Source organism: Penicillium waksmanii (genome assembly GCF_028829765.1).
Source record: "Penicillium waksmanii strain IBT 27052 chromosome Unknown utg000010l:1.0-3698451.0:1.0-3701458.0, whole genome shotgun sequence".
Lineage (NCBI taxonomy): Eukaryota > Fungi > Ascomycota > Eurotiomycetes > Eurotiales > Aspergillaceae > Penicillium > Penicillium waksmanii.
This window is the reverse complement of record NW_026643256.1, coordinates 3,237,083-3,260,880: the sequence shown is the minus strand read 5'-3', so window position 1 is coordinate 3,260,880 and position 23,798 is coordinate 3,237,083. Positions and strand designations below refer to the sequence as shown.

The 23,798-nt window shown below is 47.4% G+C and overlaps 9 protein-coding genes across 9 annotated transcripts; 4 read left to right on the top strand and 5 right to left on the bottom strand.

The window, feature by feature from the left end:
* Positions 1–805: 805 nt before the first annotated feature.
* Positions 806–2,450, bottom strand: N7481_013178 (putative chromosome segregation protein (Pcs1); the record flags this gene model as incomplete). Its single annotated transcript, XM_057272397.1, has 3 exons — positions 806–1,026; positions 1,084–1,518; positions 1,577–2,450. The coding sequence occupies 3 exons, from the start codon at positions 2,448–2,450 to the stop codon at positions 806–808; spliced, it is 1,530 nt and encodes a 509-aa protein (XP_057116585.1).
* A 346-nt stretch (positions 2,451–2,796) lies between these two features.
* On the top strand, positions 2,797–4,100 carry N7481_013177 (protein-degrading AAA family ATPase MSP1; the record flags this gene model as incomplete). The annotated part of the gene is made up of 2 exons (XM_057272396.1): positions 2,797–2,859; positions 2,922–4,100. 2 exons carry the CDS (start codon positions 2,797–2,799, stop codon positions 4,098–4,100), a joined length of 1,242 nt encoding a protein of 413 aa, XP_057116584.1.
* A 1,058-nt stretch (positions 4,101–5,158) lies between these two features.
* Positions 5,159–7,072, top strand: N7481_013176 (putative LysM domain protein; the record flags this gene model as incomplete). Its single annotated transcript, XM_057272395.1, has 1 exon — positions 5,159–7,072. One exon carries the CDS (start codon positions 5,159–5,161, stop codon positions 7,070–7,072), a length of 1,914 nt encoding a protein of 637 aa, XP_057116583.1.
* Positions 7,073–9,476: 2,404 nt separating this feature from the next.
* On the top strand, positions 9,477–11,682 carry N7481_013175 (putative triacylglycerol lipase (LipA); the record flags this gene model as incomplete). The annotated part of the gene is made up of 9 exons (XM_057272394.1): positions 9,477–9,994; positions 10,056–10,170; positions 10,227–10,345; positions 10,401–10,468; positions 10,516–10,606; positions 10,660–10,913; positions 10,985–11,271; positions 11,335–11,470; positions 11,543–11,682. The coding sequence occupies 9 exons, from the start codon at positions 9,477–9,479 to the stop codon at positions 11,680–11,682; spliced, it is 1,728 nt and encodes a 575-aa protein (XP_057116582.1).
* A 173-nt stretch (positions 11,683–11,855) lies between these two features.
* N7481_013174 (uncharacterized protein) lies at positions 11,856–12,386 on the bottom strand (the record flags this gene model as incomplete). Its single annotated transcript, XM_057272393.1, has 1 exon — positions 11,856–12,386. One exon carries the CDS (start codon positions 12,384–12,386, stop codon positions 11,856–11,858), a length of 531 nt encoding a protein of 176 aa, XP_057116581.1.
* A 695-nt stretch (positions 12,387–13,081) lies between these two features.
* On the top strand, positions 13,082–14,952 carry N7481_013173 (FAD/FMN-containing protein; the record flags this gene model as incomplete). Its single annotated transcript, XM_057272392.1, has 7 exons — positions 13,082–13,436; positions 13,498–13,606; positions 13,655–13,806; positions 13,873–14,007; positions 14,059–14,168; positions 14,230–14,686; positions 14,738–14,952. The coding sequence occupies 7 exons, from the start codon at positions 13,082–13,084 to the stop codon at positions 14,950–14,952; spliced, it is 1,533 nt and encodes a 510-aa protein (XP_057116580.1).
* A 2,737-nt stretch (positions 14,953–17,689) lies between these two features.
* On the bottom strand, positions 17,690–18,397 carry N7481_013172 (uncharacterized protein; the record flags this gene model as incomplete). The annotated part of the gene is made up of 1 exon (XM_057272391.1): positions 17,690–18,397. One exon carries the CDS (start codon positions 18,395–18,397, stop codon positions 17,690–17,692), a length of 708 nt encoding a protein of 235 aa, XP_057116579.1.
* A 2,045-nt stretch (positions 18,398–20,442) lies between these two features.
* N7481_013171 (FKBP-type peptidyl-prolyl cis-trans isomerase) lies at positions 20,443–21,203 on the bottom strand (the record flags this gene model as incomplete). The annotated part of the gene is made up of 6 exons (XM_057272390.1): positions 20,443–20,479; positions 20,533–20,574; positions 20,668–20,688; positions 20,756–20,816; positions 20,922–20,992; positions 21,070–21,203. The coding sequence occupies 6 exons, from the start codon at positions 21,201–21,203 to the stop codon at positions 20,443–20,445; spliced, it is 366 nt and encodes a 121-aa protein (XP_057116578.1).
* A 1,733-nt stretch (positions 21,204–22,936) lies between these two features.
* N7481_013170 (uncharacterized protein) lies at positions 22,937–23,686 on the bottom strand (the record flags this gene model as incomplete). The annotated part of the gene is made up of 1 exon (XM_057272389.1): positions 22,937–23,686. The coding sequence occupies one exon, from the start codon at positions 23,684–23,686 to the stop codon at positions 22,937–22,939; it is 750 nt and encodes a 249-aa protein (XP_057116577.1).
* Positions 23,687–23,798: the final 112 nt, after the last annotated feature.

The window sequence follows — 23,798 nt, the reverse complement described above, 5'->3', positions numbered from 1 at the left end:
GCTGCTATAGTCTAGAAGGACTTGCTGATGGATGTTGGACATAGACGAGGATCTATCGAGAAATTTATAGGCTTTTTATGCCAAATAGTACTACTCGATTCTTTGATAGGAATTGATTTCTTCTGAAACGTCAAGAAACTTGGAGGAGAAAGGATCGAGGCCCCTTTCATGGATAAAAGGGATCTTGCGCGATTCCCGATGCAGAAAGCCCTATGTTCAAGTTCATTTTCTCTTATACCGAAGCCTTTTGACGTGCAGAAGATCGTCCTTGTAAGGTTGCTATATTGGGGTATGGTCAGCTCCAGTGACGGCTTTGGACGTACCCTCTAGCGTTAGGTCAAGGGCTTCGGGTATCTTGATGATCAGCCACGAAGACGATCTCCCATGGCTCATGTCAATCGAAATCCCTGTATTAAAGGAAAGACAAAGCATTCTAACCATGGTATGCAGATATCGCAGGGTGCTTCTCAATGGTGCCAAGAACTTGGGGCCATCCCGCATCTGTCGTACATACTCTGCCGACATGAATTTCTTTGTGAGTTTCAGAGCCTCTAGGATGATGTAACCAGTCAGATACCTCAGTAAATGATTAGCCCTGTAGGTCTATTACGCAACTCATAATACTACTAGTGAATACCATTTAGGGTCCCAGCTGAAAAGTAATTCTGATACCCAGAAGGTGTTGTCCAAGATTAGTTAAAGGCTGGCCAAGAAGTGGTTTCTTTCTGTTATACAGCTCGGGGGAACGACAAAAGGGAATAACGCTCAAAAGCAAGATGGTAATATCCAGATTATATAGCAATTACTATGAAGAGCTGGCCCGTCGCTTGGTCAGAGCATCGATGACACGCGAGTAAAACTTCGTCACAGCTTGTCGCTCAAAAGTGATGTGATCCATCAAAAAGTCAGGCAAAATGTCCACTAATTCGCGGTCCCGGTTGGCATCTAGAAGCGGCATATACTGGTAGGTTGCTTTCTCCCATGCCCCGCTAGTTGTTTTGGGGATGACCAACTTGAAATGAAGCGCTGTAGAATTGTCAGTCAGCAGATAGTTGGATGCCTCGAAAGGTGACAGGTACTTACTTCCGTTGACTCCAGTCTGGATGCAATCATACAGGTGATCCTCATCTCTTGATTTGACATCGCGGATGATGAGGCCTGTCAGGTCACTGTATAAGTCTTCCCTCAGTTGGGCCAGTTGGGCGGACTGGATTGCTTCGGCATTTGCAGCTGCAGCTGCGCGGTTCGCGGCACCTCCCTTGATAGCGCTTCCAGGAACTTTGACCGCGGATTCCAAACCGGCAGCTGTGTTCCGGGCAGCAGCAAGTTTTGTTTGCAAGGCCTTAATCTCGGATTGCGCCGAGAACAGCTGAGATTCGGCCGCCTCGGCTTGGGTCTTGAGCCGAGCCACTTCGGCGTCACGCTCCTTCAATTGTATTTGGAGGCCTCGACTCTGTTGTCCCAATGTTTTCTGGGCCTCTAGTTCAGTTTTGAGGGAAGAAACGAGTTTGTCGGAAGCTGAAGCTGAAATTAGCATAACCGACCCAGAGGTGGACTTAAAAAGCAAGGAGCATACCCATCGTGATGCTTTCACACTGCTTCCGCAGCTTTTCTATATTCGTTTTCGCCTCTTCAACACCGATCTCTCGAAGGTCACGATATTTAGATTCCAATGTATCGTTTTTCCTTGTAAGATCCCCAATGCGACGTCTCAGCTCCGGATCTCCCTGTTCAGTAGCAACGCCAGACTTGCGCTTTCGCGGAGAAGCGTCCTGACTGTTGCGCGCTGCGGCCGCGCGGGCCTTTGCATTCTTGGTGATAGACGACTGTGTGTAGTTCGCAGATGGCTCGGGCATGATCGACTCCTCCACTTCGTGTCCCGTCGCATGAGCGTCATTCATTTGCGTATCGGGAATTTCCACCTCCTTCTGTGATGATTGCGCGCGAGTGGGTGTATATTCGAAATCGCCATCTGTTACCGATGGCCTGGCGATACTGGCCGTACGACCTCGGCCTCGGCCTCGACCACGGGTCGCAGTAGATCTCGCTGTCCTTGTTGTTCGCGTCGCCTTAGAATTACCCTGTTCCTGTATTTCCTCCTGAGGCTCAACCGGTTCTTTTGCTACCGATGCGCGCGAAGGTTCCGCGGTGTCGGAAGTGCGACTACTGCCGCGAGGCCTACCACGCCGAGTAACCTTCGCAGGCGCCTCTTCCTCTGGCGCCTGTGATGGTTCTTGCCTCTTCGATCTGGCAGCAGTTTTCGCCTCGGCAGCAATCTCGTTCGAAGTGCGTGGCCGGCCTCTTCGCTTCTTGGCCGGAGGTTCGTCGTGCGGTTCTGATTCATGTTCCTGTTCCTGAGGTATAGTTTCGCGTTCAGTAAATCCCATCAGATCGTCATCGTCGGATCCGACAAAGCCGGATAGTTTGGCCTGGGCCTTTCGCTTGGGCATATCGCAATTGGGCGGAGAGTCAATTTGTGGAGGGCGTGGAGAAGTTCAACTCTCTCGGGGAAGACGCGCCGCGCCAGCCCAAACAAGCGGGGAACATGTGACATTCCTCGAGCCACGGCGCCACAGCAGAGCCGATCCGCCGGACATCACTCTTGCAATTCTACACTCGGACTTCCACTGGGACTTGGCCTTGGGCACTTGCGCATCTTCTCAACTCGAGCCCTTTTCTTCTGTTTTCGCTCTTTTCTATCTCGATCTTTCTTTCGATACAACCCCCGGATCGACTCGCCATCCCGTCCTTCGTTACTCTCTCCCCTAATCCTCATCCCCCCACACCACTGTCGTCATGGCTTCAACGGGCCGACGATGGCAGCAGTTCCTGCAGGAGATGTTTATGGTTGCTGGAACAGTGAGTAGCTCGCAAAGGATCGATCTGAATATCAGTTAACTCCATCCTAACCTGTCATGCAGTCCGCCTCCGCATACTTCCTCATCAGATACCTCCTGTCACGCATCGACTTCGACCCTGAGAGTCAGAAAAAGGAGGAACAAAAGCGAAAGTCCACAGCCATTCTGCGAAGATTAGACGCGGGAGATGAATCAGATGACGAATCACCGAGAGGAGGAGATTCGAAGCGTGGGAAACCGAAACGAGCGGAGCTCACCCTCAACCAATACGAACAAGCCGTTGCGATGGACGTTGTCGCACCGGAGGATATCTCGGTCACATTTGAAGATATTGGCGGTCTGGATCATATCATCAAAGAACTGAAACAATCCGTCATCTACCCGTTGACTATGCCACACCTTTACGCCTCCACATCATCCCTCCTGACCGCTCCCTCCGGTGTCCTCCTCTATGGCCCACCTGGATGTGGAAAGACCATGATGGCCAAAGCACTCGCCCACGAGAGCGGTGCCTGTTTCATTAATTTGCGCATCTCCACCTTGACTGAGAAATGGTACGGTGACTCGAACAAGCTTGTCAATGCGGTATTCTCTCTTGCGCGGAAGCTTCAACCATCAATTGTGTTTATTGACGAGATTGACGCCATCCTTGGCACCCGACGAAGTGGCGAGCACGAAGCGAGTGGAATGGTGAAGGCGGAATTCATGACACATTGGGATGGTCTTACCTCTGCCAACTCGAGGGGTGAGCCGCAGCGCATTGTTGTTCTGGGTGCCACCAACCGAATCAATGATATCGACGAGGCGATCCTCCGACGTATGCCTAAGAAGTTCCCCGTCGGTCTTCCTTCGGACGTCCAACGCCTCCGCATTCTCAGCTTGGTTCTTAAGGATACCAAGGTTGACCGGGAGGATATCGATGTGGACTGGCTGGTCAAGAAGATGGCCGGTCTGTCCGGTAGTGACATTAAGGAGCAATGCCGCAGCGCAGCCATTGGCCCTCTCAACGAGCAAATCGAAAAGATGGAGAAAGCCGGTCTGCCATTGACCACCTTGGACCCTAGTCAAGTTCGGGGCCTTAGTATGGATGACTTCCCATATGGCCGGCGTCCTAAGAAGGCGGCGAGTCAAGACAAAGCTAGCGCGGCGAATGAGGAAGAGGGCTGGCAGACTGAGTCTGAGGCCGAGGGTGCTTCCGAAGCCGAAGCCCGTTATTCTGTGATGGCCGAGCCTCCAGAGTAATAGCGATATATCACTCTATTCTTATCCTAATTTAGATGGGCTATGCTTTTTTATTTTCTTCTAACGTCAGGCAGTACGGAGGAACGGGCGTTATTTCACGGACAAAATGCCGTGTCTTGAATCTTCTCTATTCTAGTCGGATTGCTTGTTTTCTTTCTATCACATCTCTTCTTATTTGGCTGCAGGGTTTGTAGCCCTGGCTGGGCCGGGTTGTCCATAGAACTGATTTGATGCGTTTGTATCTTGTACAATGATTAAGATTTGGGCTTCAATACAATATCTACTACTTTATCTCAAGGGCTATACAGGGACAGCTTCTTGGTAACCTCACAGCTTTTGCACTTGCTTCGTCGCTGTCTAGTGGGAGCTACTAGACTGATCATATGTCAATTCTTGATAGCACTAGCACCTACTCAGAGACCAACTTTATCACCAAAAAATTCCCCGAACTTCCAACTGTAAACCATGCAAGGACTGCATGGCAATGCAGGTAGAAGTATCCGGTACTTATTTCAAGGTGGCCAATCCGCTGTAATGTGAAGTACCCGTTACTTTTGGCCGAGCGGCGAAGTCACCTGCCGATCCGCCCAAACCTCCCTCCCTGTTCTTGTTCTTCTTTTGGAGACTTCGGCTTGCTCGCATTTCGCTTTCGCTCCTTGAAAATAGCTTCCCACTGTCGATTGTTTGCCCGCGCTCGCTGGCAGGGCGTCTGTGGGTGGTCATCTTCATCAGCTCCTTCTATCTTTTCCCTATCGCCATTTAGCATCATCATCCCCCCCCACCACTAACCGCCAACCATCCACCACCAACCTCCTCTCCATTCCCTGGAGCTCTCAATCCGTCTTATAGAATCCCAAACAACGTGTCTGGTCGCAGCCTCGGATTAATCTCTCCCAGGGCGGATACCTCGAATGCGAAACATTGAGTGGATGACGAATGGATCTCTCCTAGGAGACTCCTGATGGCAACCAGTGCCTTGGCAATACACCCACCTCTTCCCAAGGGAATTCTCGACCCTGTGTCCTTAAATAAACCGATCTTCGGACTCGCTGTTGGGAATGAGTTCCCACAATAGCTTCACCAATGCTTCCTTGAGCTCCTCCAACCCAGTCGGTACAGCCACCACGTCCACCTCCGCGGTCCGGTCGCGGCCGCGCCGCCTTGTCTCCTTCATGGACGATGAAGATGACACCCCCGTCACTAAGGCCTCCAACTACGCCTACAATGACACGCAGCCTTCCACGACGGGACTGTCCACGACCCTTTCAACAATGGACATCGGAACGACGCGATCTCGTGGCGCCACCCCTTCGCCGCTATCGTCCCGCGGAGTTTCGCCGCTGCCAATGAAACACCCATCCCGCGTCACCGAACGTGGCCTCCGTGGTCGCCACGAGACAACATCGCTTGGCTGGAATGGATCTTCGAAGGCTTCATCGTCTCAAAGAGCACCCGATTTTCTGGACTCCCCGTGGTCTTCATTACAGAACTTGGCATCCTCGGTACTAGGGAGCGACATTGGGCGGAACTCAGCGAATAATGCGACGAAGACACACACCCGGAGAAAACCATCAAAATCCGACGTATATACTCGAAGCATCCCAAGGTCTTTGCCTTCGGCGTGGGGCCCCTCCGCACCCACAACCCCAGAAATTGGAACCGGGACCAAGGAGGAACGGCAGGCGCTAGTACAGGCGAAGAAACGGGAGGCGCTTCTACTAGCAGAATGCGACCCGGTCATGAATAGCAACTCCCGTCACAAACGGCGGGATTCCGGTGACTATTTCGATCAGCAGCCAATTGACCCTAATCAGGAGGAGGAAGCGCTTGCCTACATTCATCCCGTGACGGCAACAGACAGCATCACAGGTGTCACGATTAAATACGGCTGCCAGGCCGCTATCTTCCGGAAAGCAAACGGCTTCTGGCCCAACGATAATATTCAAAGCCGCAAGGCGGTTCTTCTTCCAGTGGATGCATGCACCGTCAAGGGAAGACCAATTCAACCTACCGAGAACGTTGATCTACTCAGCAACGATACCGAGTACCCATCTGATGGCTCCCTTGCACCCGCGACTGCGAATCAACCATCCACAGATGACAATCCGCCCGATTCTTCCGATACCGATCGGAATCAGTTTTGGAAACACGAGTCCTGGGTACAAATAGACGGATTTCCAGCGCCGATCGAGATCGGTCGCGTCTCTCGAAGATCATTGGGTTTTTTTCCACGCACTCGTCGAAAATCCGTTTCATATACAGATTCGGAACTACTTTCGAGTTCTTCGCGAGATTTGACCCGAACTCCATCGCCGGCCGCGTCGCCGCGACTTGGCCCTTCGCAGGGTATACTACCTAAGATCAGAAAGACCAAAGACCAATCCCGGCCTAGTGGAGCACCTCCTGTTCGGTCACACCGCCGCCAGCGCAGCAGCTTACACCTTTCAGGAACCGGAGTCGGCTCTCTCGACCGCACCTCAACCGCACCTGGGCCAGCTATGGATGGTCTCAGCAAATTCTTCTCCCAGCATATGCCTTATCTCGCACCACCAGCCCCTCCACATAACCAGCGGCGGTCGTCCTTTGGCTCTGAGTCGACCGTCACATCTACTGCATCGGGCCTTGAGAATATCGGTGGTGCCCTCGAAGGCTGGGTTCGGAAAGTCGCGGCACGCACCAAGGCCGGCATCACCGAATTACAGCAAACATCTCCAAATCAGCACGCAGCCGAACGAGGTCGCAGTGGAGGATTATGGGGTGTTGGTGACTTGATCGAAATGGACGATACCTCTGAAGGCCGGCGGTCTCCCAGCCTGCTGGGCTCGCGACGCCTCGACCAAAACACCAGCTCCTCTTCCTCGTCATTCCGACCAGCTGCCACATCCGCATCCGCGACGAGCAGGTCTCGCGCGACAGGTCTGGGCTCAGGCTCGGGTTCAACTGAGTATGGCGAGCGCGTAAAGGATGATTAATGTGTGGTTGTTTGACCACGGAAATCTGTGAAAGCGTACATAATAGAGTCCCTTGGTGATTATTGCGTAAATTCCTCTCAGGCGAATTTACAAATTCTGCATTTTCCTTTCTTGTTTCTCTCCCTTTTCCCTTTTCCCTTTTTCTGTACGTTTTCAAATCTTCTTCTTTCTTCCTTTTCTTCTATCATGAGCGGCTTGGTGTTCTTTTCCTTCTCATTCCCCACACGAATGTTTTCTTTCTTTGCTGAGCCTCCAGGCGAAGTCTACTGGATAATCGAATGTACGACTGGATAGGAATGGGCAAGGGTGTGCCTCCCTCCGCATTTCGCCATTGGCATTTGACAGCTTTGTTTTCAATCAGATATCAATGGAGCTTATATTGACGGTTCATTTCATCTTGAACCGATTGAATCACCTCTGAACACCTTTTATCTTACCTATTAAGGCACTGTCCCTTATTGGACGTATGGTTATTTTGCTGCCTTATAGCAGAATTATGGTCAGCTGCAGATCTTAAAGTTCCAATCCAGCAGGCAAAATCCTGGTCAACGACGCGAAATTTGGGTACGTATGTTTGTGGCTTAGCAATGATCAACTGCCGAGTGCATAAAGCTAAGCTTAAAAGGGGGGGTATACGGGGTAAATAAAAAGCTATGACGAAGCAACTACTACGACTCTTTTCTTTTTTCTTGTAAAATTCGTGAGCATCGGGTACGTCGTTGGTAAAACAATGCTATTTCTTTCCCTGGGAACATCTTACGGGTATTTGAATGAATTTTGTTTTCCTTTGAGAATCCGTCCCTTTCTCGCCAAATACGCTCGTCTGGCAAATTTCGTCATCTAACTATAACCGGTCTCTCTGTGTCTCTTTTGAACGAAACAGCTCCGAGAATGTGTAAATCGAAGAAACCATATGGAGATACCTAAGTGCAGCCGATGAGACATTGGAAAATCTTCAATCCTTTGGAACTGGCAACATACGCAGCAAAGACAAATACGAAAGTTGTATATCCAGCAGCATCAATCTTTGTCAACAATGACAGTTGCGAGAGAAGTAGAATTGCCGATAAGAGGTCAAAAAGGGACCTTGCAAACAAAGCAATGTGCTTGGCGCCTTTTAATGCCCCATATAATAGCATGGCGAAATCGATCAAAAACCAGCCACATGGGACGAGAAACTAGGACCGTGTCAGTTGTGTCAAGGCATCTTTAGACATGATGGTAAGCTTACGCATAGTTTCGAAACATCGAAATCTAAATAAAATAACGAATAAATGCCCAAGCCTCGCTTAGAAGACAAAGTTGTCTCAGTGTTCGACAATGCTGCAGATACCTGGAAATATGATTCTTCGCAGGTGCGATTGTGACGTTCGTCACGGCTGATATGATTGTAAGAAACGAGAAATAAGTATTTCCACGCAGAATAATTTACTTAAATACTTATTTAAGCTTGAAAACGGGCTATGAAAAGTTCACAGGCAGCAAGAATTCGGCGATACCCCGTTGTCGAGCACCGCCCCCAACTGATGATAATGCATGGATTGGTCTTGAATCAGCGGGAGCTTCGTCACTTAGTAACTAGTACCAAGACCAATTTTTTCTTCCTTATGTGGTTATGATCTTTGGTTTCATTGTCCTTATTGCATCGCTAGCATCAGGTTGTACGTTATTCGCAGTGTCCGCAATTACCTAGGCGGGCATGCAAAGCAAACAAGTTCTTGGCGAAGGAATCAATCTCCACCTGGGGGGCCAGATGCTCTGGTTCGGCATCTGTATACGGACTTGAAAACTTCACAGCCTGGTTTTTTCAAGTGAAGCTCGGGCCAAGGGTCAGGTTGATCATGCTATCTGGGTAATGCAGCCAAGAGGCTTCCAGCCTCTAGCATTGGGGCCACTTTTGAAGTAGAGACCCATAGTACTAGTAGTAAATCAATTGCAGGCTTTGCAGCAAAAATGGATATATAAAGAGGTTATGGAACATGTTTTTAGACTTTTGATTGACTCATATAAAGAAGCTAATTGTCACCGGACGTGATTAGCCTAAAATGACATACAAAGTGTGCAAACGCTTAAGTCATTTGATAGTAGAATCTGAACTCGCGGACCAAAAAGATTTCATCTCTTCACGGGAAAATTGTCTCAAAAGAAAATGCTTCCCCGCAGATTCAATCTTCGGATTGAATTCAGATTGGGGATTTAGCGCCGGGCAAGAAATCCCATAGGTGGGAAATTAAACATGGGGAAATTCCGGGGTAAACATGGAACAATCTAACTCCCAAGCCCAAGTGGTTATACATTGTGCCGGTCAGACTCCAAAATCATTATTCTGATTGAATAAATTGAAAAAACTGCTGCATTCATATCCCAGCATCCAGGAATACCGAGATAATACTCGATAATAACGATGCTAAGTTTGTCTCTTGGGCTACTCTTAGCCTCTGGATCGCTTTCGAGCGGCCTCTCGACCAGAGGAACAGACACAGCACAAGTGCCGACCGCAACAATCTCAAACAAAGGCAATGGAAGCTCTAAAACTGTGTTTGTCGGCCGTACAATTTCTGAATTCGACCAAGATGTCTTCCTGGGTATCAAATATGCCGATGAACCCACTCGCTTCACGCCATCCGAACTGAAGACTAAATATGCGTCCAACGACAGCAATTCGGGCCCTTTGAGCTTAAATAGGGCCGGGTTAACTTCCAGCTCAGAGTTTGTCTTTTACAATGCTACGCAATATGGATATGACTGCCCTGCTTACGGTTCCGACACTACTAAACTAGTGAATATGGGTCTTGCCAAGTTGAATGAAGATTGTCTAAACCTGAACATTGTTCGACCTAAGACTGAGAGTCATGATCTCCTGCCAGTTATGTTGTGGATCTTTGGTGGTGGGTGGCAGCAGGGAGCAACCGCAGACCCTCGGTATGTTGACCCTTCTCCCAAAGTTATTATGACCGTTTCTCACGCGTGGCCATAATTCAAGGTACAATGTGAGCTACATCGCCCAGCAAGGAGCCTTGCATGGGAATCCTGTTATAGGAGTCTCCATCAATTATCGACTGGCAGCTTTTGGATTTTTGGATTCCGAAGAAGTGAGGGTAAGTTACCCACAGACATTCAAACCGAGAAGGCCTTGTAGATTGACACCACACAGGCAGAAGGAAATACAAATCTAGCTCTCCGTGATCAGAGAAATGCCATGCGCTGGGTAAAGCAAAATATCCAAGCTTTTGGGGGAGACCCCGAGAAGATAACCATATGGGGTGAATCTGCGTGAGTTGAAGTTGCTGAGCATTATTGGATAAAATTCTGACGAGGCTGGTTCTAGGGGCGCTTACAGTGTCGGAGCTCATTTAGTGACAAACGATGGAGATAATGAGGGACTTTTCAGAGCTGGTATGAAAGGAGTATTCGATAATAGACATAGCTGACCAGGCTTGCAGCAATCATGGAGTCTGGTAATGCGGTTGGACCACCTTACAATGGCACTGAGTGGCACCAGCCAATGTATGACCGAATTGTTGATAGAGCCGGGTATGTTCTTAGCCTTCGGATCAACTGAATACATGAAGCTGATTTATTACTAGATGCACAAATTCGTCGAACACACTCCAGTGCCTGCGCGATCTGCCGTACGAGACATTCTACGGTGCTGCTTACGAGGGACTTGAGTGGTTTGCCACGATTGATGGAAAATTCATCACACAATTTCCTCAGATCAGCTACAAAGAAAATAAAATCGCCAAGGTTCCCATTCTTCTAGGCACAAATACAGACGAAGGTACAAGCTTTGGTACTACGGGTGCTGACACTGCTGAGCAGTGCATTGAGCAGCTAATATGTATGTCTTTGGTCTCAATCACATCATGATATTTTCTCAATTAAGGCGATGCTAATACCAACTTATTATAGCTTCCAAGCGGTGGGTAATTACTCGTGAACAAGCAGTCAATATCCTACCACATTATCCAAATATTCCAGCTCTTGGTTGTCCCTATGGCTGGGGTAATGTCACTTGGCCCGAGCTGGGACTCCAATATAAGCGATATGAGTCTATGGCCGGAGATATCTCGATGGTAGCACCGCGTCGGATGCTTGCACATCTCATGTCCAACTTCATCGACAATGTATATTCTTACCGCTGGGATGTCGCGGCGCTAAATACATCCACAACGATTGGAGTGCAACACTTCGCCGAGGTGAGCCCTATTTTGAAAATTAGACCTCCATATTTTAGATCAAATGCTAATATTTAAACTTAGATTCCATTTGTATTTGCCAATCCGGTACAGAACATGACACCACTCGGAACTGACCCTGCCCGCCTGGAGCTTGGGCAGATGGCAGCTCGAATGTGGACATCTTTTGTCACACACCTGAATCCAAACGTACATGGGCGTAGGTCGAAAGCTAATTCCATTCATTACATCACTACTTTCTCTGTCAAAATTAGATACTGACATACTATAGTTGACAAAATTCCTCAATGGCCTCGGTACTCTTCCAAAGCGACAAACTTTGTGTTCCGTCTCCCGCGAAATGAGAGTTATATTGAAGTCGATTCTTATCGAGCAGCTGGAATTTCTGTTATAAACAGCATCGCTCGGTAGATTATCTCCTAGCTACTGGCAATGTTACTAGTAAGTTGGGGCTTATTGTCTTAAGTACCCGCTCCGGAGCAAAGATCTATTTTCAGAATGAGTGGGGAATTTTCCATTTGTCATATTTGATTATATCTGCTACCTCCGGGGTGAGAATTTGTAGATGAAGTTCAAATTCAAATTTAATTCATAAATGGCCTACGCTTCTCACATTGCGAGCAGTAGCAACCATCGACAGGCCAGTTGAGACGCAGCCAAAAAGAGTCCAAATCGCATACAACGGACGTGAGTCTGTCAGCATTCTCCGCGTGTTGTGGTTGTCTCTCGAATCTTCTTTCCATGGCTTCTTCATCTTCTTCTTCCGCATATTGGTCACGACCACTATAACTAAGTGTCAGTCTTCCGACAGCAAGAGCATACATTTCCATGAGTCTTGGAGCGCTAGTCGAGATGTTCTTGCCAATCTTGAACATTAAGCTCTGTGTCTTCATCTCTGTTATAATGCGGTCGCATCGAACCAGGAAGCAATCGGGGCGTTTGCTTGATGCTGCAATTTCTTTCAAGTTAATAAGCTCATCTGCGCGGTTAGCTAGGAATCTGGATATCCATTTATACGTTACAGGGTGTCTACACGTGCGGTCGCCTGTGGTTCGAAGGGTTTCTGCGAGATTGTCGCGATGGGCGGAGAAGCTCCGCTGGGAACAGCTAGCCATGTTCAAATCAAAGAGAAGGGTATTTCTGTTGCCGGATTAGTTTTTCCTAGGGGGGGGGAAGGGGGGGTTGTTGAAGATTGAATAATAGTAGTGGTGTGAGCGGAATGCATACTGTAGCCCTGGAGTGGGATTTGCCTAGCCTTTATACCCACTAGCTCCATATATCTGCCACCCAAGGTCAATAAATATCAATTTACATGTTAGAGCTCAATGAAACCATCAACGACTTCAAACAATGACTTACAAAACTACCAGTTTACATAGAGGATTCTTTGTTCCACTTTTTTCCTGAGGATAGGGGGGGAAACACTTCAATTAGAAGTTACTAAATCCTGCGCTAAATCAACAAGTGCCCAGATGTTTTTCTACGCCGCTAACCATCTTGGCAAGAATGATAGTCGAGATGTATACTCCGGGCACTGGCCAATAGGCTTCGTATGGGGGACGGGGCCCCGGGTTTACGGAATGCCCGTCCCAAACGGGGTGCCAAGAACTATTCGTATTCGGCAGATCTACAGAGTACGAAGGTTCCATATGAGGAAGGTCTCGTATTATGTATATCTTCTTTTGGTATGCAGAGAAACAGAATATAAAAGGTGGTGGCAGACTCATCCCAAATTTGGGGGAATTTCATTACGGATAAGAACACTCATTCCTCGTCAACCGTCATTTTCCCCCCCATCTCTACGTCATCCATGTTCGTCCAAAGCACTCTTACAGCTGTCGGCCTCCTCTCCCCAGCAGTGGGTGCGCAGAGCGAATTTCGCCATCGATGTGCTTATGGTGACGACTGCTGGCCAAGTGATAACACTTGGAAGCTATTCAACGATACTATCGGTGGAAGATTGATTCGATCTGTGCCGTCTGCTGCCGTCTGCCATGCCGAAAGGTACAATGCAAATCAATGTGCTATTGCAAAGAGTGGCTGGTTGGATAGCTTCTGGAAGACAAATCAGACTGGGGGCTATGCTGCAATGCTATGGGAAATGGGCGAAAGTGGAAAGTGCTTCGTTGACACGCCCGTCGGAGCTCCCTGTGATCAAGGAATTGGTACGAATTCTTGCAAGGGGACCTGAGGATAATATTACTCAATTACTAACTTTATTATTAGTACCATACTATTCAGTTGGTGCCCAAGATATAGAGGACATTCAGGCCTCAGTAAAATTTGCAAACGAGAAGGACTTGTATTTAGTGACAAAGAATACGGGGCATGATCAGTAAGTATTGTTCCTGAGTGCCAGCGGTCCCGATCTAACCAGAGACAGTCTTGGCCGTTCGAGTGGGAAAGGAGGACTTTCAATCTGGACACACAATCTGAAGGGTATCGAATGGCACGACTCGTTTATCCCTCAGGAGGCACCTGTCGATGCCAGTGGAATGCCCGCCGTGACACTGCAGGCTGGAGAGCAATGGTTCGGTGCGTGTCTGCTTCATTTGTACTCTATCTTTCAAACGAAGTTCCAGCTGACATCATTGGACGCAGATGTGTATCAGGCTGCAGCGAAAAAGGAAGTTCTGGTTGTGGGAGGATCTGCTCGCACGGTGGGCGCAGCAGGAGGATATCTACTTGGAGGAGGACATTCACCATTCGCGCATGACTATGGCCTTGCTGCAGACAGTTAGTGATTGATACCAGTATTTCAATCTCATGCGTCTAACATAAGTGCAGATCTCCTGGAAATGAGCATCGTTTCTGCGGACGGAGAACACCGCGTGCTCAATACCTATTCAGACCCGGAATATTTCTGGGCCGTTCGAGGGGTGGTGGCAGTGCCTGGGGTGTATGTGAAGTGAACTCGATTCCAAGTCAATTCTGTGACTGACAAATGATGGTCCTCAGGTCGTGACATCAGTCACCTACAAAACCCATCCGGTCCCACAAACGCTCCTGATAGGCGTTGTGCAGCTGAATGCATCCAACAATTACAGCTTGACAGACTTACTTGCAGGCTCTATGAAGCTTCTTCCTAACGTGACCGATGCTGGGTATACCGGATATGGAAACATGGACCAGAGGTTTGAGGCGATATTCCTCAAACCAAATGGGACCATAGGATCCTTTAATAAAACCTTTGCCGGGTTCTTCAATATGTCCAAGGCTCCTGGCATACAAGGCGCAGTTGGTGCCTACCTGTCAACATGGAATGGATATTTGAAAACATTCCTCCAGGATCCAAACATTGGTACCAATGTCCAAGACACCTCACGACTATTGACCGCAAGTGTCATCGATGAAAAAGCAGAGGATTTAGCGAAGCTCATTGTCGATAACGGTGGAAAAGGAGGTTTCAATTTTAGTAAGTACTCAGGACATTATCAAAGCTTCCATGGTGCTCACCTCGACGCAGTTGGCAAAGTCAATAACGACGAACGTGACAACACGGCAGTCAACAACATTTGGAAGCACAGTCATGCCCTAATGAGCATATCTATTGATTGGGCTGATAATGCGACGAAGTCTGAGAAGCACAAGAAGCGGCTACGCGCCGTAATGATGAGCAAAAATTTTACAAACATTGTTGGCGCTAAAGGAGGAACATACATCAATGAAGCTAATCCGTAAGTATCTCTCACATATCATTAGATTAAAGCTTATCAGCAAAATTCCAGGTACGAACCCGACTGGCAGACAGTATTCTGGGGAGACAAATATGAGAGATTAGTTGAGATCAAGCGACGGGTAGATCCGACGAACCTGTTTGTGTGTAATCGGTGTGTCGGGGGTGGCCTGGTATTACAGCCCTAGATGTGATTGATTTTGTATCGCGATAGATGAAATATTATCAAGCCATACATACGGTGACGCCACAAAAGTTTCCAGTCTCTTGCTGACTACTCTGATCTCCTACTTGAGTAGGAATAGATTGGCCTATCTAGTCCATCTTAGGTAGCTACTAGTCTGCTATTAGAAAGCGGTAAATAATGGTGGGCAAGAGGGGGTTGAAAATTCTTGCACGGCGCCACAGTACAAATAATCTATTGCTTGGGACTCTCTTCGAGAAAAATGGTGGAAAGGTCGTGTTCAACCCAATACATCTCGGGCCGGACACCCGCCAGCTTCCATATACCACCAATCTTTTTGTACCAATGCTTTACATTTCCATGACCATGGCCACGCCCGGATACCGTGGTAAATTCAGCATCCGAATAGCGCTGGTGTGCAGCACGCACCTGGTGACTAGAAGAGATCTCGGTCTCAGACACCCACTCGTAACTGGCGGCACCAATAAGATGTTGAGTGCGAACAAGGGGGTCTCCTACAAAACTAGGAGAGCTCATCATGGAGATGAAGTCATCGACGCTCATTTCGGGGAAGGACTTTTGGCCAACGATGCTGTAATCCACCTGTGAAGGTATTATGAGTCGGAATTTCGGTCTTTTAACTTGTGAATAATGAACGATACCAAGAGGCTTGGCGCCAGAATCTTGCGAAGTCTATCCCAGTCCTATCGAGAACCAGTTAGAAAACCTAATAGTACGAGAGACCGATGCCTAACCTTTTTGTCAATACTATCCGCCCATTCGAACACTATCTGGTTGACTGCGAGGTAATCTAAACGTGGATGGAGCACATGTCAGCTCGAGAATAAGAAATAAAATTGACCGTGGATTTTGCACCTTGGAACTGTATGTTTTCCATTCTTGCTTCAACTTGAAGTTAAAAATGGATAGAAATATAGAGCTTGAAAGATATATGTTGCTATGATGTTTTTGAAGAAAGTTCGTGTCGAAAGCCGGGAAGAAACTCAGGTAAAAAATCCATGATGTGTTCGTATTGTGATCCTATGTCGCGGGAGGCCTGAACTAGCCCAGTTTGAAAGATGGGTATAAGAACCCCAGGTGAAAGCCAATGATATTTCGTTTTTCAAAAGGCGGGATCAAAGTTAGTTCTCATCGAATGGGGACCCCACGATGACGCTGACCAGTGTCCCGACGCATCATGGAAGGTAAAAGCAGAGTCTAGAATCCGACAGTAGATATGAAAATAGTAAAGCTATTTATAAGGAACTGAATCCGATGAGTATCTATATGATGCAGCGAACTGAAAGGTTGATCGGAATGCCTAAGCGTATCGAAGTACCATAATTTTCAAGGTTTGGAAGAAATTAATATGTTCTTGAATGCTTACTACCAGAAGAAGTTGAACGTATTCTTTCTAGCGGGTGAATCATATTGAGGTGTTAGAGTACAAAATTTTATTAGACTAAAAGCAAGATTGAGACAGAAATATCCTAAAGGATCCATGAAAACCTAACAGAAACGGCTTAATCTAAGACATGAGTGACAACCGCAGTCTTCGACTGGCAAGTAGAGACGCGACCAGATTGAATAAACATCAAGGTACGGAGTGTTCTTGCGCGTTGCCGCAGTCGTGTTTTGATAATATAGTTGCTTCGAGTCTGCCGTCTTGTTCATTATATCGACAGATGAGCCGGGGGGAAACCAGTTCTGACGAATTATTAGCATGCCGACATGTATGCTAAATATATCCAGTATCTCAGATAATCGATATTTCTTGAAATATGCTTCCAATTTCTTCGGGGCAGAGGATTTTTGTATATCGTTGATTTTTAGGGTTTGAAGTTGCATTTCGTTTCTAAAGCGATCGCATTTTGGCTCAAAACAGGGAGGGGACTCCCTTAAGGGCCATTCATTTTACCGCCTTAGTTCTCCATTCCTCTATCTTCTTCGTATAGCAACAGAGGGATCCTGCAATATTCTTATAAACTTCTAGTCGATCACCAGAATCGAGCTTTTCCGACGCCTCAGCCTTTCGAAAGTCCGACGAAAGGCACTGGACCATCTCATCGCGCTCCCACTCAAAACCACCGCAGAAGAATACAGCCATAGCTCAGGAATATAGTAGGTAATGTTGTTTGAGTATAAAATGTAACTTGACTAACTCGAGGTATGAATATGTCGAAGGTACGCTTCTCAGTTTGGAATTGCCTTATGGTGAGATGTGTTGATATTTCTTCTCTGCCGGGACCGTTGAGTATTTTAAATATTCAGAATAAGGTTCTAGATTCCCAATCAATTCATTTGGCATGATTCTCGAGTCCAAAAAATAAAGAGCATTATTGTGGGTTCCCGTGCATGGGGAACAATAGTGAAGCTGCCTTTGTTTTAGACCTCGAAAGGAATGCTGTCACAAAGCTACTAAGAAAATACAGCCCATCCTCTAATGAAAGAAGACATGACACCCAAGCGCTTGGGATGTAAAGTCTTTGTTTAGATAAGTCTTCCAACTCTGCTTCTTTGACTTTCCTTCGTCCTCGTCTTTCGCATCTTTGCGTCCTCTATATAACTACCATCCTGCTCCTGTAGTCCCTCCACTTCGGTATTTTATTTCCCCGTCTGCTTGACCTCCTGCTTCTTGTTTGGTCCATTTGCCTGTTTCGCACTCCTTTTAGTTCCAGCCTTCTGCTTTCCCTTTTCTCTTCCTTGGCTCGGGCCCTTTCCCCCCTTTTTTTCCCCTTTCCCTCCCCATCTCTTTCTCCATCTTTATCCTCGTATCTATCCTTGTCTTCTTCCTTGTCTTCTTCCTCGTCTTCTTCCTTGTTTTCTTCCTTGTTTTCTTCCTTGTTTTCTTCCTTGTTTTCTTCCTTGTCTTCTTCCTTGTCTTCTTCCTTGTCTTCTTCCTCCTCTTCTTCCTTGTCTTCTTCCTTGTCTTCTTCCTTGTCTTCTTCACCCCTCTCAGCATGCTTCCTAGCCTTCCGACCCGCTTCCTTTGCACCCCCTGTATTTCCAACAAACTGCTTCCCCTTCTTTGACTCGCTTAACTTCTTCTTATCCGTTTTCTCCTTCTCCTTGTCGCTCAATTTCTCCCACGCCTCCTTGGGGAGATATCTCTGCCTTGAGCCATCACTCTTTTTCGCAGTACCCCTTCCCTCTTTGGTCTGCCAGTCTTCCTTTGTCCAGTCATCCAAATGCTTTTGACTCTCATCCTGCCCTTCCTCCTTGCTTTGATTGTAGCCACCGCCGCGCTTTTTGTACTCCGAGGCCATTAGTTGAGCCTACCGTGGTTAGTGCTCATCTATAAATGTATGTAGAATGGGCGGAAGAAATCACCTTGCGTGCTGACCATTGTCCGGGCTTTCCGCCTTTATCACTTTGGTGTATCTCTTCTTTCACCTCATTGCGAAGCTTGGGATCGGTATATTTTTCTTTGGGGGGGCATTTCGGCGCTTCGGTTGGTGAGTATGGCAGGATTTGGAGGAACTTAAAATAGTGTGAAAATCAAAGTTAGTAAGTTCAAAGGTGAGTTCTAAATGCTTTCGAGACTAGTCGGATATTATATTCCCGAGTCCGTGATGACATCTCAATTGCCGGAGGTGACATCATGAGCTGCTGTGCCTGAACCAAATGCTGCTGCACCGTGCTACTAGCGGATGCGAGCCTGTTCTTAAAGACTTACCTCACGATCCCTGATTTGTGGAATGCTTCTGGGGAAATGTGGGTAGCATACCTTGCTGTAAAGATCTGGTTAGCTCGATCGATCGACGATCGGATCGAACCATTTAACCTTAAATGAGGACGAAATCAAGATTCGAACCCTTTCGTCACTCCGCCGTCAATGATACTAATCTAGCTTCACAGGATAACTGGAAACCATGAGAGATTTTATTTCAGTGGTCTACTGAGCTAAGTTTATCTAGGAGCCAAACGAACAAAACACTGCCTGCATGAGCTGTTTGGAACCGGCCGATCAAGAAGACCCCACAACTCGTTAACCTCATCCCACATCTTTGCTTCGTCCCCAATAGTCCCGAAGCTACATCTGTAATTCGTTTGATCTTCATTCACCGTTCGATAATCCCTAATGAAGGCCAGTACATCTTGAAATTCCTCATCGTTGCTAAGAGTCAAACGATTCCACTTGCATAGAGAAAGTTCCGACAGACTTCCGTAGCTGCTTGTATAAGTATGGATTTCTCTGCAGCTTTTCACGTACTGTACCTAGCTGTTCTTGAAATCGTTTGCTGTGCCCTTCCTGTATAATAGCGCCACCTGATATAGTAGAAGTAGCTGACCGGGGATGAATTGCAGAAGATTCGCTGTGCGGTGCATATTGCTCTCTATATGACGGTATCTGATTAGCACACAAGGGGGCGCAGGGGATTGAAATGACATATTCGACTCGAGCTGGATACGATAAAATTTCATTCCTTCAGCAGTGCTATACTGGGTAGCCAATCAACGACCGACTGAAAAGCCGCGGTCCTTGAGCCTTCATTTGGAGTGTCCAATTGACTAGCCATCTTGTCGAACTCGCTGACCATATTCTCGCGGAATCGAGAAAAGTTCCCCACTGTGGTCGAATCAAATTCGCATTTAGGGGGGGCTTTCGCCAAAGTTGACTTTGGCCATTTGGGAAAATCTGGGAAGCAATTTCGATTCTGAGTACTGTTATGCTGGAAGTTATCTTGAATTGGAAAGTTTTAGGGCTTGTGGAGGAATTACATATAATTTATAGCATTTCCGACTATGTGTGCTTGTCTCAACTCGAATTGTTCATTATCTCTCGTAGCATTGATTTACCTGTGGAAAACATCAGGATGGAAGAAAAGGCATTGTGCAAAAAGAGGCTACCCCTCGGCGCCGGCTCCTCATTGAACGTAAGTCGACTCTTTCTCTATTACTACGAGAACTTGAACAATGGAATCAACTTCCCCCGGGGCAGTCCAACAACAAAGAATTTGTGGACGTAGTTGAGCAAAGCTCCTTTCAGAACCCCCGGGCAATGGGTGGTGAAACTTAGAAGTGATCATTGTTTGATTTAACAATGAAACCCCCCCTCAGTAATAGCTTCAGGTTGCTGATAGCGGATCTTTTCTACAAGTTGGTGAGGTTTACCAGTGGTGAAGCACTACATCCGCCATGGTCTATCGTTTACAATATAATCTTAGATGTGATTTGCCAAGCAGAACAAGCCGCCATCGAAATTTTCATTGGCATTTCTTCGGTTTCAATGAACCCAATGCCCACGAGAGGAGGTAGTCTCATGGGGAAGAAAATGTACTCGCAGATAACGAAACACTAATCTTATAATTTAGGCAGTCTTGTTGATCTTGAGGAGCTCAACCTCGCTATATAGAATTAGCTTAAGCTTTGCCTGGTAGGAGATGAGTTGAATACTTACAAGACCAGCTGGGAGTTAGCGGGAATCAGACCGGGGAAGCCCCTAGGAAAGAAATTAGTATTGTTGTCATTCGAAGCGGCGACTCGCAGTCGAGCGGAATGGGGTTCATGTGGATGGAGATGTCAGGGTACATACTTGGGACCGTAACCGTAGTCACTATATTTAAAAAGGGAATGGTTAGCAGTGTGTCGTGAAGCTTCAAAGAGGAGTGCGAATGACTTACGCGCTGATGGTGAGGATGGCCTTCTCGCCGACGCTCATCTGAGGAACACCCTCGTCCCAACCTATAGAGCAGGTAGTTAGCAATGTGATATCCCAATATGCCCATGTGCCACAACTGCTTATTCAACTGCGCGCATTCCATAATCCAAGGTGTGAACGTGACGTACCGCGGATCAGACGGCCGACACCGATGTCACTGGCAAGGGGACCACGGCCGGGATTGTGGGAGCTGTCGAACCTGATTATCGGACATGATTGGTAAGCCTAGCTACTATAATGGGTTTCAGAGATGCTGAGGGGAAGGTTGTTGCTCACTTGTCGCCCATGAAGTGGTTGTCGGCCTTGGAGGCATCGTACAAGCAGCCGGTGTAGTGGAGAGAGACATTGTCGCCCTTCTTGGGGAAGTCAACACCGTTTCCGGGGACCAGAGTCTTCTTTTCAACGCCCATTGTGGATGTGGATGTGGATGTGGATGTAAATGTAGTGTAGTTGGGGGAGCTTGCAGTGTTGGAGATGGAAGTTTTGAGGTTGGAGAGAAAAAACGAGGGGCAGCCACAGTGGAGCCCACAATTCCCCGAGGGAGTGGGGTTTCGACGTAATCACCTCTGCCCACAGCCCAGTGGAACTTGAACCTGAAGGGAACAGTGGGAATTCAGCTCACAAATACTCTGTAATTGGATAGATTGGGCTTGACTCTTATGCTTCAGCTGGATTAGGAATCTACTTCCCGAGATGGCTGGGTATATCGTTGATATACCTCAACTCTATACCGAGGATGGTGAAACAGCCATCCCAAAATCACCCGCGTTCAGGCCACCTTGACGGAATAACCTTTTCTTTTCAGGGACTGCCTCGCACGCTCATTCGATGGGCTTCACCCTTTCAATGCCCCAGCCGGGATGACGGGATCTAGCGGTGATTACTCTTGAATTTGTCTGGCATAAGCAGAGAGTACGAGTACGGTCTACCGAGCAACAAATGCATCACAGTCTATAAATAATAATAAAAAACTCCAGGTCTGGTAGTACAGTGGCAGTAACATACAATTAGTCCCTCCAGCATGAGAGTTATCTTCTTCGGTGTGGATCCGATCGGTCATAGTTTCAAGATCTTTCCATGAAGTCATGAATGGTGGACTTGATCATAATTGATCCTACATTCATCTGAATCCATTATAAACAAGGCCAATTGGCAGTTTACAAATATTATTTTGTCGCTGCTAGCAATTGGGTCAATATCTTTCGGTATTCGGTCCATACATGCATGGCCTTATGCATCGCATCATCGACGCAACCATCAATTAACAAAGTTTACTTCTCCGATGCGCAGTACTGGGATATTCATTGCTAGATTCTTTGGCCTACAATAGAAACCCGAGGTCAAGCTATCTCTCGCAGACCTACGACCATTTAAATCTGGAGTATAGGAGCATCGGAGCATCGGCACATTACCAAGTCCGACACAATTCCTCATTTTGGATCATAAGACATAATCTGAAACCACAATTCATCAAGGCCGGCTGGCCCAATGGCAAGGCGCTTGACTACGAATCAAGAGATTGCAGGTTCGACCCCTGCGTCGGTCAACTTTTTGGTTAACTATGAACTCGTTCACTGGATCCACTTTTTTTTAATGTGTCTTTTGTCGGCATTTTTCGGTCGGGTACAGGCAAGAAAAACTGTATGGTTTTCAAAGGGCGCTATCTGTGGCAATTATTTTGTCAAAGTCTTGAAGCAGCGGCTTGCGGACCGAGGCTGGGTCGTTCTAGACCGTTTTACTATTGCGTATCTCTCCAGCCATGCCCTAATGTGCTAGATTGAGCGGATGGAGGGACTACCTCGACTTTTTCCTATAGAAAGACTCGGTGACCTGTTGATTCGTCGTCGCTGAGGGATTTCTCCAATGATTTTTACGGCGCTAGGTGCGCATGGAGGTGATTGTAATGGTAGTGACATGCATGTGAGGAATAGAGAGGAAATGAGAGAGAAACTAATCTAGTTTCCCTAAAACCCGAAGATCCCACCAGCCCGTCAACGTAGATATCAGACAAAGAAAGAAAGAAAGTATTAGTACATGAGGTCCCTCGCCATGCCACTTTTGCATGGATGGCTGCCCATAGCGAAATATGGCCGAGGTAGTCGATAATGACGACTACGTCGTTGTTGCTGAAAGGTGTGGATAGTCAACGACGGGGGGTACGAGCGAGGTTTTGCACACGGTTGCACTCGTAATCGAGAAAGGATTGGATTGTGTCCTTGAGAAGCGTTGCAGATTCCATGTCTGGGTTATGATTGGTAATCCAATGCAGCATGTCGCCATGAGCACGAACAGCGCGGATGAATTGACCATAAAGATCCCATTGTGTGGTGAGGTGATAGGGACCAGTGTAATTATGCTTGTTCATAACCAATTCCCAAAACTTCTTGACAAAGTTCTGAGGCTTGGTGCCGGGACGGTAGTTGCAGTCGGCCAAGGCATCAAACTTCAACTGGAACACATCTTTGTTGGGCCTTCCATACATCCTGGTCAATCGGTCGAAAAGTCTTGTCGCTGATCTCTCTTCCACCGTGCCCAGAGCGATCCCGGGAGCAATTGTCGAACAAATGAGGTTCATTGCGGTCGAGTTTAGCTTGGTCCATTCGGCAAGCTCTTCGTTTGGAGTGGTGACAAACATGCGGACAAATCTTCTAATTTGGTCGTCACTGACCTTTGCAGCAGGCATGCGCATGTAAGTGGCAGCACGAGTACGAGTCTCTGCCTTGCTCCAGGCAATCGGATGTTCGTTGGCAGGCTGAAATTCGCCAATGATAAGCTTCCAGAGTTTCACACTGCGAGCTTGCGATGCCTGCCTGAGATGATAGGCCCATTGCTGGAAGTTATCCATTCCCTTGAGCATTGGGAGCTTCTCGGTGGAAATATTCTCGGAGTCCATAGTGAACACTTCGCGGTGTGTGGAGTGTGTAGATTAAAGATGACTCGTTATCAGAGAAATGAAGCTCAAAACTGGCTTGCGATGGGTGAGCGAGTAGAGATAGAAATGACAC